This window comes from Colletotrichum fructicola (assembly GCF_000319635.2).
Source record: "Colletotrichum fructicola Nara gc5 chromosome Unknown KSG_Nara_v1_contig01, whole genome shotgun sequence".
NCBI lineage: Eukaryota > Fungi > Ascomycota > Sordariomycetes > Glomerellales > Glomerellaceae > Colletotrichum > Colletotrichum fructicola.
In genome coordinates this window covers 7,369,370-7,386,694 of record NW_027094051.1, presented here as the reverse complement: position 1 = coordinate 7,386,694, position 17,325 = coordinate 7,369,370, and the positions used below count along the sequence as shown (strand labels likewise).

At 49.5% G+C, this 17,325-nt stretch overlaps 8 protein-coding genes across 8 annotated transcripts; 2 read left to right on the top strand and 6 right to left on the bottom strand.

Annotated features, from left to right (window-relative positions):
* Positions 1 to 420: 420 nt before the first annotated feature.
* mpaB-2 (Mycophenolic acid synthesis protein B) lies at positions 421 to 1,273 on the bottom strand (the record flags this gene model as incomplete). The annotated part of the gene is made up of 3 exons (XM_032029149.2): positions 421 to 880; positions 940 to 1,106; positions 1,178 to 1,273. The coding sequence occupies 3 exons, from the start codon at positions 1,271 to 1,273 to the stop codon at positions 421 to 423; spliced, it is 723 nt and encodes a 240-aa protein (XP_031891421.2).
* Positions 1,274 to 2,177: 904 nt separating this feature from the next.
* On the bottom strand, positions 2,178 to 4,708 carry PUT3-8 (Proline utilization trans-activator; the record flags this gene model as incomplete). Its single annotated transcript, XM_032029148.2, has 8 exons — positions 2,178 to 2,626; positions 2,700 to 2,877; positions 2,933 to 3,108; positions 3,179 to 3,452; positions 3,508 to 4,040; positions 4,114 to 4,254; positions 4,317 to 4,534; positions 4,605 to 4,708. 8 exons carry the CDS (start codon positions 4,706 to 4,708, stop codon positions 2,178 to 2,180), a joined length of 2,073 nt encoding a protein of 690 aa, XP_031891420.2.
* A 669-nt stretch (positions 4,709 to 5,377) lies between these two features.
* On the bottom strand, positions 5,378 to 6,004 carry CGGC5_v002094 (uncharacterized protein; the record flags this gene model as incomplete). Its single annotated transcript, XM_032029147.1, has 1 exon — positions 5,378 to 6,004. The coding sequence occupies one exon, from the start codon at positions 6,002 to 6,004 to the stop codon at positions 5,378 to 5,380; it is 627 nt and encodes a 208-aa protein (XP_031891427.1).
* A 782-nt stretch (positions 6,005 to 6,786) lies between these two features.
* Positions 6,787 to 7,626, bottom strand: CGGC5_v002093 (Trans-3-hydroxy-L-proline dehydratase; the record flags this gene model as incomplete). Its single annotated transcript, XM_032029146.2, has 1 exon — positions 6,787 to 7,626. The coding sequence occupies one exon, from the start codon at positions 7,624 to 7,626 to the stop codon at positions 6,787 to 6,789; it is 840 nt and encodes a 279-aa protein (XP_031891426.2).
* A 719-nt stretch (positions 7,627 to 8,345) lies between these two features.
* Positions 8,346 to 10,799, bottom strand: dur3-1-3 (putative urea active transporter 1; the record flags this gene model as incomplete). The annotated part of the gene is made up of 10 exons (XM_066150923.1): positions 8,346 to 8,483; positions 8,559 to 9,058; positions 9,120 to 9,438; positions 9,495 to 9,665; positions 9,716 to 9,953; positions 10,017 to 10,100; positions 10,170 to 10,269; positions 10,331 to 10,517; positions 10,596 to 10,653; positions 10,708 to 10,799. 10 exons carry the CDS (start codon positions 10,797 to 10,799, stop codon positions 8,346 to 8,348), a joined length of 1,887 nt encoding a protein of 628 aa, XP_066009723.1.
* An 883-nt stretch (positions 10,800 to 11,682) lies between these two features.
* On the top strand, positions 11,683 to 13,220 carry acr-2-5 (Acriflavine sensitivity control protein acr-2; the record flags this gene model as incomplete). Its single annotated transcript, XM_066150922.1, has 4 exons — positions 11,683 to 11,890; positions 11,949 to 11,977; positions 12,404 to 12,480; positions 12,536 to 13,220. The coding sequence occupies 4 exons, from the start codon at positions 11,683 to 11,685 to the stop codon at positions 13,218 to 13,220; spliced, it is 999 nt and encodes a 332-aa protein (XP_066009724.1).
* Positions 13,221 to 13,628: 408 nt separating this feature from the next.
* Positions 13,629 to 15,854, top strand: AO-I-6 (Copper amine oxidase 1; the record flags this gene model as incomplete). Its single annotated transcript, XM_032029143.1, has 4 exons — positions 13,629 to 13,859; positions 13,921 to 14,128; positions 14,184 to 14,549; positions 14,605 to 15,854. The coding sequence occupies 4 exons, from the start codon at positions 13,629 to 13,631 to the stop codon at positions 15,852 to 15,854; spliced, it is 2,055 nt and encodes a 684-aa protein (XP_031891423.1).
* Positions 15,855 to 16,300: 446 nt separating this feature from the next.
* Positions 16,301 to 17,089, bottom strand: CGGC5_v002089 (uncharacterized protein; the record flags this gene model as incomplete). The annotated part of the gene is made up of 3 exons (XM_032029142.1): positions 16,301 to 16,411; positions 16,487 to 16,827; positions 16,894 to 17,089. The coding sequence occupies 3 exons, from the start codon at positions 17,087 to 17,089 to the stop codon at positions 16,301 to 16,303; spliced, it is 648 nt and encodes a 215-aa protein (XP_031891422.1).
* Between the last annotated feature and the right edge of the window lie 236 nt (positions 17,090 to 17,325).

Genomic DNA, 17,325 nt, shown 5'->3' with positions numbered 1-17,325 from the left:
TGAGAATGGGCAAGTCGCAACTCCTCTGCCTTTGATAGTCTCGATGTCTGAAGTCATTTCCTCGATCCCCTTTCCCTTCTGCGGTTCTGGTCCGATCGTCATCAGATCATATCCTTGAGGATAGTATCGGTCTCCCTGCGAGCCAGGTGCTTTGGCGCCCAGTGACCGCAACAGCAATGCGGCAGGTCCCCACGTGGACCAAAAGGTAGGTTTCATGTACCACGGCTGCAGAACCTTTCGTTGAAAATTGTAGAGCTTGCTCTGAGGGTTGGCAGCGTCGTCAACCAGCCTGACGGCGGAGGATGTTGGACGAGGGAGAGAAAGGTGTCTAAGGTAGAGCTTTCGTACATTGCGGTAAGCGAGAAGCGCTGTTGAGAGAATGGTGCCAGGAGACTCGAGACTGTCGTGAAGGAAATCGCATTAGTTATTTTCAAACCAGAAGCCGTTGAATCCTTCAACATACTTGAGACTTTGCACCATGATATCGTTCATGTCAGCAGCCAATGTCTTTCGCAAAGTGATTCGTACGAAGTCGGGCAGAGTAGACACGGCTGCATCGACGTAGACGCTCACGTAGTGGTTAGAGGCTTCCGAGGGCCGGGCTACTTCATTTTCGTACTGAACGACCCATTCGGTCAATTCGTTGGCAAAATGCAAGCCGTCCCTCCAACCTTCGATATGCGAGGGCAGCACATCGTATGGAATTCTCATGTCGTCACCCAAAATTTTGTGAAAGACTCCAGCGGCACACTTCTCGGCGTCCGTCAACTTGCGCCATTCGTCCTTGTCGACGACCTCAAAGATGGAAATAAGACTGTCGCCAAGTGTATGAAGTAAGTCGTTGTCTGTGATTTTGTCTGCTCGGCGGTAACGATCGTGTCTAGGGTATTGATTGCTATTATTAGCAACACCGTGAAAGCTCCCGGACAAGCTTCTTACAGATAATTCATTCTTGCAACTGCGGTAGCGTATCGATCTGAATCCCTAGACTTTGACTGTGCCTCCCTAAGAAGGATTTCTGTGTCGACGGCTCGTCTCCCAGCGTTACGCCTGCTGTTCTGGCCTGTCGCTAAGAAGAGCTTAGACATAGTTGGGATAGCACCAGCCTGAAGATGTCGTTCCGAAGCGTCAGTGCTCATGCTGGCCCTTGGGGAAGTTCTGCCGACAAATCACTTACCTTCAGGAGGGAGATCTGGCGAGCCTTTGCCATGGACCGGGGGAACTCGAGCTCCTGCAACTGATTCATAATGCTTTGAGCCTCCTCGATAGTCATGCTTGACAAAGGCCTTCCCCCAGAAGTGAACGGTGCCTCTATGGCATTTTTTCGTTGATATCTCAGGGTCCGAACTAACAAAAGATATCCAATTACGGCGACGGCGGCCGGCAAGGAGATGTTGCTCCAGGCAACTTGCGAGGCGTTGCTGAAAGACGTTGAGAAAAACATGTTGAAGTACTGCTTTGCTCCTGTGGAATGCACGCCGTGGAAAACATTTCGGTCCTTTTCAATGCACTAAATACTCTGTTATCTAGGAGCGAAAACATCATATGCAAACTTCGCTTCGCAGAAATTACAACACCCCGTGTAGTTGCGATGTTGAGAAAAGACGTAAAAGGTAATTGAGCCGAGGTCTGAGTGTATTTACCAAGCATTGTACACCATGCCCTTCGGCTCTTTGTGGGTCTGCAGATGATTTCCATGCTCTGCTGAACTTATTTGTTGAGACCTCGGAGTGATTTCAGGCCAACGGAGGCGAAAGGCGGGATGCCACGGCCCCACACACCGGACTACTCCAGCCCCGCAACTCGGATTCATCCCGCTCCCGGACGCCATTCTGATGCCATTTGCGGCGTTTCGGACGCGTCGGAACGGGAGTTGAAGGGGCGTGATATCCGCTTACGAGTCTTTGCGACCTCTACCAGAAGGGCATTAGACTCTGGGCCGAGGTCAGGTTGAGATGGACGGCATTCGCAGACGTCTATTTTAATTGATCAGAATATCGGTCCTCGGTATTATTGCTGTGAACGGCGAAGCTCTCCTAGATTTAGATTGCTGATTCGATTTCAATGCTTCAAGGTAGAGGCGCAGATGCGGCCTCAAGTTCTGCAAAGGTGAGCAGCCGAGGTTTCCCAAGTATGAACGACATATGAGTCCTGATGTTGCAGACTGCCCAATGTGTTCAATCATCTTCTTCTTGCCTGGCGACAAAGAAGTCTTCCATGTGCAAGCTTTCAGCCAGGTCCATGAGTTCCGTCGGGGATAGAGCGAAGCCGCTTTCCTTGTCGAAGAGATCCCATTGTAGTGATTCAACAGGATCGATATTGTGAGAACCCTCCGCATTTGCTTGTTCGGAGGAAATCTCTTGTGAGGACAAGTGTTCTTCTGGATATTCATTGTTCCCTTGAGATGGTGTACCGAGAAAAGATGACACAAGTTGTTCAAGTCGTTCAAAGTCGCATTTACGCAGCTTTGCCGCAGGACTCCCTCTCTGATTCATGATGTCGAATATGTAATGTGCTTCTGCCAGGTATGATTGATCAGGGACCAGGCCAGATGACAAAACTTCGAGTACCTTGAGAAGAAATGCGGATGACCAGGCGGCCTCGAGTTGGAATGGTAGAAAGCAGTCTGCAATGTCAGTACATTGACTATACCCGTGGAGGTTGAGAGTATGATACGACGTTAGAGAGACAAAACGTACCTAGTAAGTTGTCGTCTCCAAGTGCCTTCAATGCCTTGAGAGTGTTTACCGCGGAGGCTACACAGGTTTGGAGTAAGGAACTAATAGGTCCATCCGGTATGGACTTGTCATTACTCCCAGTTGCTAGCCTCTTTTGAAGTACACACATCACCAAAGGACGAGTTGTGAGGACAACACACTACCGTTCACATTATCAGTTCCAAACGAAGTCAACAAATGAGCAGCAGGCTTACATGGTGATACGACAGGACTAAACGGGTCGCGACTTTTGACGTCTTCACATCAGCACCACGAAGTGTTGTGCTCATGTAAGAGCTCAGATTTATCGAAACCATGGCAAGTAAACGCAAAACAGACTGGGTTTCTGTGACAAGGCTTCCATCAAAGTTCCGATCTACCCCATATACACCTGCAAAATTCTAGTAAGCTTGCTGTACCAGACCAGACCTAGGCAACCTCGAGAGACACCTGGGTCTTACCATTCAATATTCTAGCTGTGAGACGAGAAAGCTGGATATGAAGCTCTAAAGCAGCAGCACCTGCAGTGTTGGCGATTTCCGTAGGAAGTTTGGTTGTAATATCTTCATCTCTGATAGAGCTAGGAGCTCCAACCAAAGTGGAAAACTCTCGATCAATAATGTACGCAGACCAGAAAACGGTGTTGCATCGTTGTGCGTGTCGTGGCTCTACTTGTTGGGGCGGCATATGTCTGTGCATGCCATCGAGGACACAAACTCGCAGAGCTTGGCCTATCTAAGGTATCTAGCTTAGCATCATGCAAAACCACATTTCGGAACCATCTACTTACGAGCTGGAACGACATCAGTCTCAAATCCAACGCTTGAAGATAGAGTGCGCCCAAACATAAGGCTTCGGCAGCCCTTAGAGGCTCTTTCTCCATGGGTATCATAGTCGGGAGGAGGGATAAGGCGCGAGAAGCATAGCCCACGCCAGGTACAGACTTGGATGTCCCTGTTGCATTGAAGGCTTCTCCGAATGCCAGAACAAATAGAAGTTGGCTGTACCAGTACCTTGCGTGCTTAGCTTCAGTGGCCGGGCTCTCGTAAAACTGCTTAAGGCGCTGATCAAACTCATCATAGTCGATAATCTCGGAGAATGGACCTAGGTGGTATTTGACTGCAGCCAAATTGAACACGGCATACTCATATGACGGCAGGCTTTCAACATCAGGTTGCTCATTTAGACCAATTGGATTCCATGTGAGATTCAAAGTTTCGAGGTCCCAAGGACGGAGTGGCGGCTCCGGGTCAGGCGTGTGACTGCCAATCGCTGCCAGTACGCGTCTGCAAAAGGCCCATGATGATGTTGGGCCCATAAACCCTGACTATGTGTAAGCTTGAAAAGACAAATATCTAGGCAACTAGAAGAGAATACACCGATAGTGTTAACCTACAGTATTTTCCATACGAGTCGAGAGCGAAGCTCTCCCCGTCGTTCACCAGTGGGTTTGTCTCGAAGTCATTTGCAGATGGTCGTACAGAGGTGAGAACACTTTCTAATGGTTGTTCATCCCGATACAAAAGTCTCGCATCTTCTATCCAATAACAAAATGTCAGCATGTTGAACCCTTGTGCTAGATAACCGAACAACGCTCACCCGGATTCGCATGATCATGATCTCTAGCGCTTCCCCCGATGTAGCCATAGTTTTGAGTAGGTTGTCCGTCCAACTGACCAGAGCTATCTGCCGACTGGGGTGGAGATAGGACAGAAGCTTGGGAGAGGTCACGGGGACGTCGTAATGGCAGCCCTCGTGCTGAGTGCCGAAGACTTTCTCTCGGCCGACCCGTACGGGTCTCTAGGGCTCTCAGATAACTATTATCTTGAGTAAGTGAGCTGATCATGTTACACGTGATAGCGGAAGCAGTGTAAATGTGAATCATACCTTTCAGATACTGTGATACGAGTCTCCTCTGGTCTGAAGTAACAACTTTCCTTCTTCTTTTCACATCGCGTACATGGGACCGTGCCCGAGCATCGGACCTTCATATCACGGCAGCGAGCACATCTGCTCTACGCATTAAGCCTTCTTGACACAACATTATTTTCCAGGCTACGACGTACGCTCGGTTGCACCTGCGACTAGATCGCTCGTTGTCTCTAAAAGAGGTTGACATGATGTTAATGACAATCTTAAACAATGTTCGGCGACGGTTCCCCGCATCCGACTCTCACTCTCTTACGTCTGTGGTGCACCTAGAATCGGCCCCACATACCGAGGGTCGGCTCCACTGACCGATGTTTTGGTCCGACATGTGTGTCAATGACAGTGACCTGATATCCCTTGAATACTTGATCTCCCTTGAATCCTTGATTGTTTGGTTCGAAACACAAAGCTCGTTTGACAAAGAAGATATCTCATCTAATCATGCGACTTCATTGGTGAACATCTGTGGGAAAATCCCACCTGCTCTGGTTTGCGGTTGTATCAAGTAACTGAAGTGAGCCCTTTCGAGATTGATTCGGATCGAACAACATTGCAACCATATGAACTAAGATTTTCATTGTAGTCGTGAAGACATGTTCTTTCATTTACTATGCCATGATATTTCACCGATAAGTTAAGCACTTTCACAGATTTCCATGGGTGTCAATCAAGTCTTTTTGATGTTAATGGTTTCGTCTGCCGCTCTTGCTAGCCACAATCTAACTTCAAAATCAGGACGCCGCCAACCATGCTGCACTCGCAGCGGCTTGAACAGAAGCTGTCTTAGAGGTCCTCAGCATTCTCCTGTAGTCCTCAATCTTGGAAATTCCTACGACCACGAGTTCTTCTACCGTTGCAGGTTCAAGTTGACTCCTCCAAAGACTGATTACCCCGTTCACTTGACGATCGTCAATGGCGACCGACATTACGAGATTTGAATCGTCTCTGAGCTCCCACGAGGCTTTGCCGTACACAGCCATCCCCGTTGCTTTCCAGTGTAGACGAGGAAGCTCGCTCCTAGGCTCGAATTGCCCCTCAGTTGCCTTAATGATGACTTTTCGGTTGTGCTGGGCGAACTGTATTTCAGTCGAGGGAGGCAAGGAATGAAAATCAAACGTGGCCACCTCGCGGTTTCCATCCACTGGCGACGTGACGTCGCACTTGTCTCCCCAGGCCCCGAGTATGGCCCGCCGTTTGACTTCGTAACGTGGTACTGTATCGCCATTCACGCCCACGATTCGACGATGACCCACAAGAGCGGTGTAATTCAGCTCCAAAACTGGCTGCTCGTTGTTGCGTCGTGGGTCTGGGGTTGCGTCCACGCGGACTATGTATTTCTCAAGCCAAGCTGGGGCCATGTTGGAAGTTGAAGGAGTGGTTGAAAAGGAGCCCGGCGTTCAAGTTGATTATTTCGAGAAATTGTGAAAGCGCAGGGTGGGCGTGTACTTTGCGATGCAGATGAAAGAATTCGGAAGATGTAATTACTGAGAGGCTAACTTCATTGTATATGTTGTCCAAATCGTTGCTGCCTACGACCCATCATCGTATGAGAAAAACGACTGGAACCGTCGGGGAGTGGGCGTTGAGGTGCGAAGACGGACTCGGCAATGTGGGCATACTCTATTTGGCTTAGTTGGCAGGGTCAAAAAAAGCTGAAGGGGTCAGCTCGCCAGCAGGATATCAGGAGGGCCCCGTCTCAATGGCGATATTTTAATTTGAGGGAGGCTGAATAAAATCATTCGGGCGATATGTCTCCAGGAGCCCTCAAGCCAAGTATCATATCGTGACCAATGAACTACATCTTTCCATCGTAGACTCCACCTCCGTTCGGGCTCCATGACTTCTATCGGGCTCCATTCCTAGCACATCCCGGACCATAGGAGAAGCCCGGGAGCGGAGACTCCGCAACGCTTGGGTAAATGAATGTCCTGGTTGATTATTTCCAATTGGCTAGGTTCGAACTGTGAAGCAACAAGGGTTTAATACTCTGCCATCCCGTCTCGGTTTAAGAAAGACAAAAGATGCATAATTGTGACTATATAGCCCGAAAGCATAACTCGTCGCTGCGTGCTACCTGCAAAAGCCTTAAGATGCGCGCCACGTATGAGTAACCAAAGAACACTGACTATATTCATACATGTTATCTAAGAAGAAATCCAGGGAAGATTGGATCCGCAGGGTCTATGTGAAAGCTCATGCGACCAACCAGATTAGCAGACCCCCTGACCCGGGGAATGCAAGCTGGAAAGTCCTTGACCGGGCTGACCTCTTCTGAAAGAATGCTCCCCTCAAATTGTGTGGAAATAATGGACCGATGAACAAGCTTTGACCGACCAGCGCCAAGTCTTCCCTGAGCTAGAAGCACAGCAAGTCTTGCGCCAGTGCCAGACCCGCAGGGAGATCTATCGATCTGCCCATCGGCAAAAACAGTCACATTTCTCTGCTTCACTCCATCGGCATCATCTTCAACGTCGCCGTTTTCGTTGTAAAAGATGACCCCGTACAATTCGTACACCCCGTGGTTGGCTCTTTGACCGATTGCGGACTTGATTTCCCGCCCAAGTTTGATGAAGCCGTTGCATTGATTCGGTTCAACACCAAGGTGAAGCTGAGCTGCATCCAAGGTTGCGTATACAGCTCCAGAGAACGCAAGATCGACGGTAATTGGTTTTCCCTGAGAAGGAATGTCGACGGGTAGGGTTTTGGCAAACTGATAGCTCAGGACATTGACGAAGTCGGCATGAACGGGTTTGCCCTGTTGAATAGCAACACTGGCGGTGACCTGCCCCGAAGGAACATCTATGACAACTTGTACTGAGCCATCTTCTTCGGTAGCCTTTACAATACCATTGGCAATGGCCCAAAAGCCCAATGCAATGGTTCCATGGCCACAAGCAGTGGAGAAGCCATCCTTGTGCCAGAACAAGACACCAAAATGAGCGCCACTGTCGTTCGGCGGCGTGATAAAACCGCCGTACATATCTGCATGGCCACGTGGCTCATGACAGAGAGATTGACGCAATGTATCTAGCGGATGTGCGGGATCTTTCATGATGGAAAACCGCTTCTCGGCGACGGTGCGATCTTCAGGCAGGTAGCCGGACGGGAGCTTATCGACAATGCGAAAGGGTTCCCCGGCTGTATGCCAATCTTCCGTATTAATCCAGAAAGGCGTCATTCTTGTGGTATTCGTAGGCATCGCGGGCGGCGTTTTCAAACGACTGTGGTCAAGAGAACAAAGAACACCTGGTTGGTGACGCAGCAATGTAACTAAACTAGGCGTCAAGCAGTAACATTTGAGCCTTGGTTGAAAAGCAAGTTGTTATTGTTAGATGATCTTTTCCAGTTGGCTCTCCAACCTCCTTTTGAATTGAATGCGGGGGAGCGCGGAGTGGATGTAGGCCGGCCCGACGAAGCCGACATGCGGAGCTGAGTCCTTCAGGCTTCAGCGGCAAAATCAAGTGTCGCATAATTTTCCATGATGACTACAATGACTTAAGGGACAATAATAAACCGGTATTTCTCACTTGTTCTTCAGACTGGAGCACGTCTATCGAGGTAAACCGTATTGCAGCCCTCGAACTCCAAAGACTGCTGTGACAACGCCGGGGTCAATCGCTCTTCGCCTGGAACTCCCTGACACGGATGCGGGCAGAAATTGAAGAGCAAGAACCGCGCTTCGACATGAACCGACGTTGTCTAAAATATTTTCAGGTTCCAAAGACCCGTGAGTACTGTCCCAATCTGCCGCCGGCCGTCCCATATAGGGTAGATTCCTACCATGAGTAAGGTCCACCACAACCAGATAAGAGACACCACGACCCATGCTATGAAGAACTTTAAAAACAGACAAAGTCAGTGGAAATGCATGCCCAGCGAAACACTTATCTCCCACAAGTACCCAATACGCACCTCTTTACTGAAAATGTACTTCGCGGCGTACATTGGCAAGGGCCACAACACCCAGTGACCAAGAAATGTAATAATCGCCCACCACAAGGCATATCTAGCCCATCGTTTATGAACCCTGCCGTCCGAGATCGAAATGCTTGTGCTTTCTGGAGATTTTCTCTGCTGAGTCGTGTTATTCTGTATGGGGCTGTCTTCGGAGTCAATGGCCAGCGTCTCTTCCTTGAAGTCATCCCAGTCGTAGTTGTCTGGCTTGATGAGTGAAATACATATGCTGTACACCATCGGGCTGAAAAGCGATGTTACCGTGCCGTACATGCAAGCGAGCGTGCCTCCGGTTGATGAGATTGACACCTCTCCGGAAAAGGCATAGGCAGAACCAAGCCAGACCCCAAGACCTGTGGCCATGCCCAGGAAGGCTGAAGTAACTATAGCTATTGTACTTTGTTTGCGCCAAGTGATGGTGAATATCATTGGCATTACACCAGGACATGTAAGCACACCTGTAGAATCCAAGTCAGGACTTCAAATTGAGGACTGTATGTCACGGGCTGAAACACTTACCAAGCATGTACAGAGTCCAGCCCATATCCACCCCAATGTAGTGAAACATTGCAGTGAACCCGGCAGATACCACGCCAAACAGAACCACTCCAAGGTGACCCCAGCGAATAACCTCCTTGTTTCCTGCTTTTTTGTTGAAGTATACTCGGTAAATGTCGAAGGTTAAAATAGAGGATACAGCAAGGATCTGGGCGGAGAGTGTGGATGTCACAGCCATGAAAGTCATCAAGAGTACGGCAACTGCGCCACCTTTGCCTGCCACAGCGACGGCCACATATGGCAAAGCTAGTCCGTTCGTAACCTCAGAGGTCGTCATAGGCTGGGAGATAATCAGCCCCGGAAGGTCTTGCCATTGCTCCAATATTGAAGACTTACTCTTGGATAAGTTGGGAAGACGGGCAAGGCTTCGAGTCCCAGTGACGCCATTCCAACAACAGTTCCTAAACACCACGGTATGCTGAAATAAGAGACTCCCCCAAGAACATAACCGGGAACTACGGCTTTTGGAGAAGCTGCGAAAGCCTTCAGGAAGTATCCTGTATCCATCTGCCATTTGTTCTTAGCATACATCTTAAGGGCAATCATATTACACTCACAATGACAGCTCCGAAATTAGAAACCAGAAGGATGATGGCAAAAAAGATGCCCTGTTGCGAAGTCAATGTGAGAAGAGAGCCTCTGTAGTTTCCTTCCACAAAATGCTGCTCTTCAGCTGCAAGGACCATATCATACAGCCTCCCAATGGACCCGATAGCTTCGCATGTGATGACTTTAGCTGTGAGCCAGCAACATAATATGAGAATGAAGAAAGTATGGGTGTAATCGGTGAGAAATCTAAAATACTCAGCAATCAAAGCCCGGGATTACAACTACCAACCTGATGGACTCATCACTCACGTGGCTTTGATACCACCCACAAGGGTGTAAAGGACAACTCCAAGAGGCAGTAGGAATGTTGACGCCATGATGTGAATTCCCGTGCTTTCTTTTGTTAGATCATACCGGAATGTATGGAGAAATCATATCATGTTATGCAAGATACGTACGTACAGAAACGATATAGCAGCAGAAGCGCCAAGTATCATGTTGATGGTGTTGAGAAGGTTGTTCACGATGGCGAGAAAAGTAAAACTCAGGTGCGCAGCGGTACCTATACACACATTCAGTAACTCAACTGGTAACAAGAAAAATGTTTTCAGAAAATCAGGTACCGTATCGAATACGAATAACCTCCAGAACTGTGTGTGCCTCTGGGATTCGACTCTTGCAAACAACGCCAAGATAGCCGAAGAACACGATCACTGTCGAACAACCTCCACCGTACCAAAAGGCACCGCTTATGCCGTAGCTATAAGTCACAAGCACACAACTCAAAAGGGCTGTGCTCCACAGCCATGACTATAAGTCTGTTAGCTCATTCCCAGTTCATTCTGTTCTGACTGACTGTTAGGTTTGCAGCGCTGTAGAGGAACTGACCGAAACCACCGCTGATGCGACGAGACCTGTTCTCACGCTTCGGTCTGCAACCATGAATCTGCAAAAATACTATTAGGTATGTACTTGTCTCACATTCGTGTTATCAAATTACGTTTCAGCCTTGGAGTTGTCTTCGCGTAGAGTCTTTTTCAAGATAGCCGTTACACCCATCATGCCTAGTCGGTTATGCCTCGTCAGTTTCATTTCGAAAAACACCATTTAAAATATGTTGAAAAAACTTACCAAATGCAAACAAGAGGCCCAAAGCCACAACAACTCCATATCCAACCGATTGGGGAAGTGGGGATGGTATTACAGAATCGTCTACTGCGCGGTGATGGAGGATCATTTTGGAAATCTGACGCGTAACAAGCCGTAAAAGCCACGAATCAAAGCATGGAAGCCTTTAAAAATTTCAGAGTCACGGACAACCGGGAAGTGTCATATTTATCACGGCCAATAACTCGTAGGCAGAATACATTGCTCATACTCGAGTTTGATAACGTGACCGAAGAACAGTCAGGGTTTCTTGAAGCTTGAGAATCTTAGATATTAGCACATCGGTGCCATAAAGCTCGTCAGAAGAGCTTTCGTCGAGACATAAACCAGACTTTCAACCAGCTTGCGCAAGCCCTTCAAGCATATGAAGCATCTCTTCCGGCACCGATGCCGGCGGGTCGAGTCAGGGGTTGAGATAAGGGCGAAATCTGGGGATACTGACAGGGATCGCGTCTTGGCTGCCAAAATAGGTTTAGTGTATATCGCACAATCTGCCACCGTCCCGATCTCCCGGTGTTAAGAAGTGTTAAGAAGGGCCCCGCCTTACAATTCACTTCCCACGTCTCCACGACCTCCCACGAACATCAGCCGTAAACATCAGACCGGCCGCCAGCCACCCACTGCGTAGGGAGCCAAGCATGTCTTGAAAGCCATGCAAGATGCATTCTTCGCTTCGAACTCGTGCCGCACCTGCCGCCAAAAGCGGGTTAAGTGTGACAGACGCTTGCCCGCGTGCCTCCGCTGCTCCTCCCTGAAGCTCCGATGTGAGGGGTATGAGCGACCAAAAAGGCTGGTGTGGACTCATAGCATGGCTAGCAGGGGCAAGCTTATGGGCAAGGCCACTTTCAATCCAGTAGATGGAAGTTTATCAGGGGTGTCTTGGCGGTCGCCGGATGAAGGCGAGCTCATGGAGTCAGGTTCGGAGACTGGCCCATCATCTTCGGCTATTCCTTGGTCTCTCGTAGAGCCGGACATGCAAGACCTGTCCCCAGAATGCAGGAAGTACATTCGTTACTGTGAGTTCTTTTCAATCTGTATCCTTGCCCTACCTTCTCACACCATTCAATGCACCAGTCGACCTGGATCTTTCCAGAGAATCTGTGGTCTATGATCGACCATCAACCAACCCTTTCTTGGCTTTGATGCCCTTGATATCGAAAAGCCGAGCCTTCCTACACGCTGTCATTTCAATCTCTGCATTTCACTGCACCCATCGAATGGTCATCAGCCACGGGCAAATGCCGTCCGGGAGCCTTTTATCGCATAAGTCTGAGAATCCCGGGCCATGGTATCTCTGGCAGGATCATAGTTGGCAAATGGGTCAACCCAGCTTTCGAGAATCACTACAGACGGCATTGTTGCACAAACAAAATGCCTTGCATTGGCTTAAACAGGAGGTTCAGGATGATCCCACAAGGAACAGTGACGCAGTCGTAGCAGCAGTTATTCTCTTCGTTTGCATGGATGTTGTGGAATTCGGAAGCCATGGCTGGAATCACCACCTCCGGGGTGCTCAAGAGATGTTACAGAGCCGGAGATTATCTGACATTAGCGAGGATAACGAAGCCGCGCCGTGGTTGAGATATTTTGACACGGCATGCACGACGTATGTTCTTCCTCCTTATTCCTCTTGTCTTGTCGGTTACTGATTAGCGAGGCAGCTTTGGGATCTTGGGGGCTACTCTTGCACCGGCCTTGAACCTCCCTACCAATCAATATCCCATACTGGATCCGTTCTTTCTCCAGAACCTTCGGAATTCCGAAAACCAAACGTGGGTCGGTTGTCCTGCAGAGCTGCTCTACGTCTTATCTGGCATCAATTCCATGCGCTCGCTGCATCACATGCACGTGGAAAGACGACAAGCCTTATCAGATCTAATCCAAGCCTTGCTCAATTTCTCGCCATTGGCGTGGGCTCAAGATTTTCCAGATATCCAGTACCACGAGTCCCGCTCTCATCTTGCCCATGCTTACAAAGCGGGTGTTGAGGTATACGCATCACACATCATCGGCGCGCCTCCTGGCCAACATTACTTATCGTACCCCCACGTGGTCGAAATAATGAGGCCTGCGATGCTCCACCTCCTTGCTGTTCCTGCCGAAGATTTCCATATCAAGAGCTTGGTGTGGCCGGCCTTCATCCTCGGCGCAGAGGCACAAGATATCGAGCTCCAAACAATGGCACGCACAGTGTTTCAACGTATTTGGGTGTCTTCATGTTGTTACAATGTCAAGAATGCTGGTGAAATTCTCGAGAGAATCTGGGCTCGAGAAGCTGGGGATGAATCTAGCAGCTCTTGGCTGAAATATGTCTGGCAATTGGAGGAGACCTGGCTATTCGTCTAGACTCAAGAATTATAGTACCAATGCCTTATCGTTTTGACTTCAATAATACTCAGTATGTTATTTCCTAATGTCTACATCTTTGCCTCCTATAGACGAAATTGTGTCAAAGAAATTTGTTCTTCTTGCAGCAGCACGCTTGTCTATGTAAGGAAGTGCGGGTCACACACGTAAAAGCCGGGATGGAGGGTCTTCGCCAAGCTCGTGCCAACGCCGAATTGTGGATAATCTGCAAGAGACTGACCTTGATGCAGGCTGGGGCTGACCCGGGAAAGCTTTCCGGGTCTTTTTGAGGCCAGCTACAAAGCCCGATAATGCTATGGGGCTGATAAATACCGTATCGCCGCCATCCAACATCACCCTTCTTGGTCTCATCTCTGGTCATCATCTCAACCCCCGCATCTCTCAGCCATGTCTTCAATCCCTCATCCACTTTGCCCTTTGACGGGTGCAGAAATCCAGTACGCTGCGAAGTTAATTCAAGCTGCGTGGCCGGCCTCCGTCGCTCTGCAATTCAAGGCCATTACTCTCAATGAGCCTGCGAAGCAAGAATTAGTTCCTTATCTCACGGCCCAAGAGAAGGGGTTGTCTCCGTCACCTCCCGATCGCCGCGTCTTTGCTGCGTACTATATTCGCAAAACAGTAAGAGATGCAACGGAGCTTCAATTTCTCATACGGAGAATGTCTGAACTGACTGAACCAGGAACTCTTCCATGAAGCTATTGTCAACCTTACCACTGCAAAGGTCGAAAGCAACGTGAAGCTCGGTGCCAATCTTCATGGCAATGTCGACTACGATGAAGCCCAGATGGTCGAAAAGATCGCGCTTGAAGACCCGGCCGTCTTGGCTGAGATCAAAAAGCTCGAGTTGCCCGAGGGCACCGTTGTTTGCGCAGACCCTTGGATCTACGGTAAATATGAGGCGGAACTTGCAGGCGAAAAGATCGGAAGGCTAATCTCACGCAGGAACTGACGGTGTTGGAGACGAGCAGCGCCTGTATCAGGTATTTCTCTACATGAGAGATCCGAACAACTCCTCTGAGGCCGACTCAAATCACTACGCATTTCCCCTTCCCATCTCGCCCGTGATCGAGTGCACCAAGTACAAGTTGATCCGCATCGACGTCATGCCCACCGGCGCCGACAATACCATCAAGCCCGTCAGTCCATACCAGCCCAAACCTCCAAACGAGTACATCCCAGAGAGCCAGGACCTGCGCAAGGACCTCAAGCCTCTGCAGGTAAGCCAACCTGAGGGACCCAGCTTCAAGGTTACCCCTGTTGGTGAAACTGGACATGTTCTCGAGTGGCAGAAGTGGACTTTCTTCATCGGTGAGCGGATGCTTTTGGCTCCACGACACGACGAGGCAACTGACACCTTGACCAGGCTTCAACCAGCGTGAAGGCATGGTCCTTTATAACGTCAAATACGATAGCCGGCCACTCTTCTATAGACTGTCTCTCTCGGACATGAATGTTCCGTATGCAGACCCTCGTCATCCCTTCTTCAAGAAAACTGCCTTTGACTTGGGTGATGCTGGAGCCGGCGCTACAGCCAATAATCTCCAGCTTGGCTGCGATTGCCTCGGAAGCATTCAGTATCTCAGCGGAGTCATCTCCGATGATAAGGGTCAGCCGGAGGCGAAGGAAAACTGTATCTGCATTCACGAGCAAGATGCCGGCATCGGTTGGAAGCACACCAACTACCGTACTGGCCGTGCTGCAGTCGTCAGGTCACGAGAGCTGGTGCTTCAATCCATCATTACTGTCTCTAATTATGAGTACATTTTGATGTTCCTTTTTAACCAGGCTGGTGAGGTTACATATGAAGTACGAGCTACCGGTATCTTGTCGACTCAACCTATCGACCACGATTTGGACAAGATCGGAGTACCTTTTGGTACTGTCGTCCACCCAGGCGTTCTTGCCGGCCACCACCAGCACATCTTCTCTCTCCGAGTAGACCCCATGATCGATGGCCACACCAACCAGCTCGTCTATCAAGAGGCTCACCGAATGCCGAGAGATCCCGACTGGAACCCTCATGGCATTGGCTATGGGGTCATTGAAACGGCAGTTGAGAAGACGGCTGGCCTGGACCTTGATGTCGACACCAACAGAACTTTCAAGATCACCAACCCCAACTCGCTCAACCCAGTCAACGGCAAGCCTGTTGCCTACAAGATCATGGCTCCTCCGTTCCAGAAGCTCATGGGCGACTCTGAAAGCTATAACCACAAGCGAGCAGAATTTGCCGACCACAACATCTATGTCACGACTCACCGTGACCGTGAGCTTTACGCTGGCGGTTGGTACACGAATCAGTCTCGCGGGGGTACAGGGGTGAGAACTTGGGCTGAGCGGAACGAGACTCTGACTCCGAACTCCGACATCGTCGTATGGGTTCAGTTCGGCATCAACCATGTGCCAAGAATCGAAGACTTCCCGGTTATGCCTGTTGAGATCCTCAAGGTGCACCTGAAGCCCGTCAACTTCTTTGATAAGAACCCGGCTTTGGATGTCCCGCCAAGCGAGCAGAAGTTCAATCAGAGCACCCTGGTTGAGTCGGAGAAAGGTAGCGGCAGCGCAAGTGGTGCAAGCTGCTGCAATGCCCTGAGCCCCTCATCCAAGCTATGAGTTGTGTTCTTCCTCGCCCTTGTGCATTGATGGCTTGGTTAGTCTCTTCGCCGAGTAGGAACAGGCGAACAATCTCATATACATGCCGGAATATCAATAATACTGTGTTATATCAAACTTGAAAATAGCTGTGCTCAGCATCCATTGTCCCTTAAAACCTTTTCTGAGAGCCCATTTTGCTGGAACACGGGAAAGGCGAAAGCCTTTACAGCTGGGAACAACCGAACGCTGCGTATAAAAGAAGGCAGCTGTGATTGACCCGGAAGAGGCAGCAGAAAAGATATTAGGTGAATAGACTGAGTGGAATTCTCTCCATTTCTATTGAGATAGCCTTCCAAAGGTCGATGCTACATCCATAACTAACAGCAAGCCCCCGACTAAACATCCAGCAAATCAAGATTCGCCTGCAGGTTGTCGATGACTCGTCGACCTAGACACATCGGAAATCAAATGATTTGCTTGAGTTCCAGAATGAAGGTGGAAACCTGTGCGCCAGAGTTTCGCAGGTCCTTGAGATGCTCCTGGACCTGAACATCTCGAAGTGCGTCGTTGAGAGCCTACCCAGTCAGATCAGTTGCCATAACTACCATGAAATCGTATCTGGGGACTGTTCTATCAAAGTCATAACGTACTGTGATTGACTTCCATCCACTGAAACCAGCGAACTGGCCTTCATGGACTTCCCTCCCATCACCGCAATGAGATAGGGTCTCATTGCCTTCGATGCCTTGGAAAGCTGCCACGAGCTTGTTCCACTTTATTTTGGAATTTTCCACTTCAGCTTCAGCACCAGTAGCCTTGATGACGAACAGATGAGTGCTGTTCTGTAACGTCTCTCTGGGTGTGGCTCCGACGGTCTCTTCGAAAAATTGAAGGACCGGGGGTGCTTCCACGAACTTAAGCAACGATGACTTGAAGGTAGCAAAGTTCGGAGTGGCGAGAAAAGCCTTGATCGTGTCAAGCCTGTCCCAGCCTAGCAAGATAACAGCCAGTCAGCAACTATGTTTATAATAGCGGCATGCCATGGAGCCAAACATACTAATCACACCCACATAACCGCGCTGGTCATCAGCATCCTCGGGGTTGCTTTCGAGGATTCGAGCCACTGCTGCCGTATCCGGGCCTCCAGGGACGTCAAAGTTGTGCTGCATCAGGCCGGGGAGTTCTTCATAAAACCGAGCCTTCAGGTCCTCATCATCTTTGAGGGGCAGGAAAACGAGCTCTGTGATCGCCATGGTATTCGATGTAAGAAGGGAAGTCTTGGAATAGAATGTGCTTGAGCTGAACTGAGTGAAGAGGTGATAGTTTTAGCTCAAAACAGCATCAAATATGCCTTTTATAACCATCAAGTGCATTGGAATTATCGTGGTTCGCCGACACGGCCCCGTGACTCCGACATAAGACGGGTGCGGACTGCAGTGGGACTGCGGAGCAAAGTGGGTCATGTACAGCTCGGAAGACCGCAGCGATC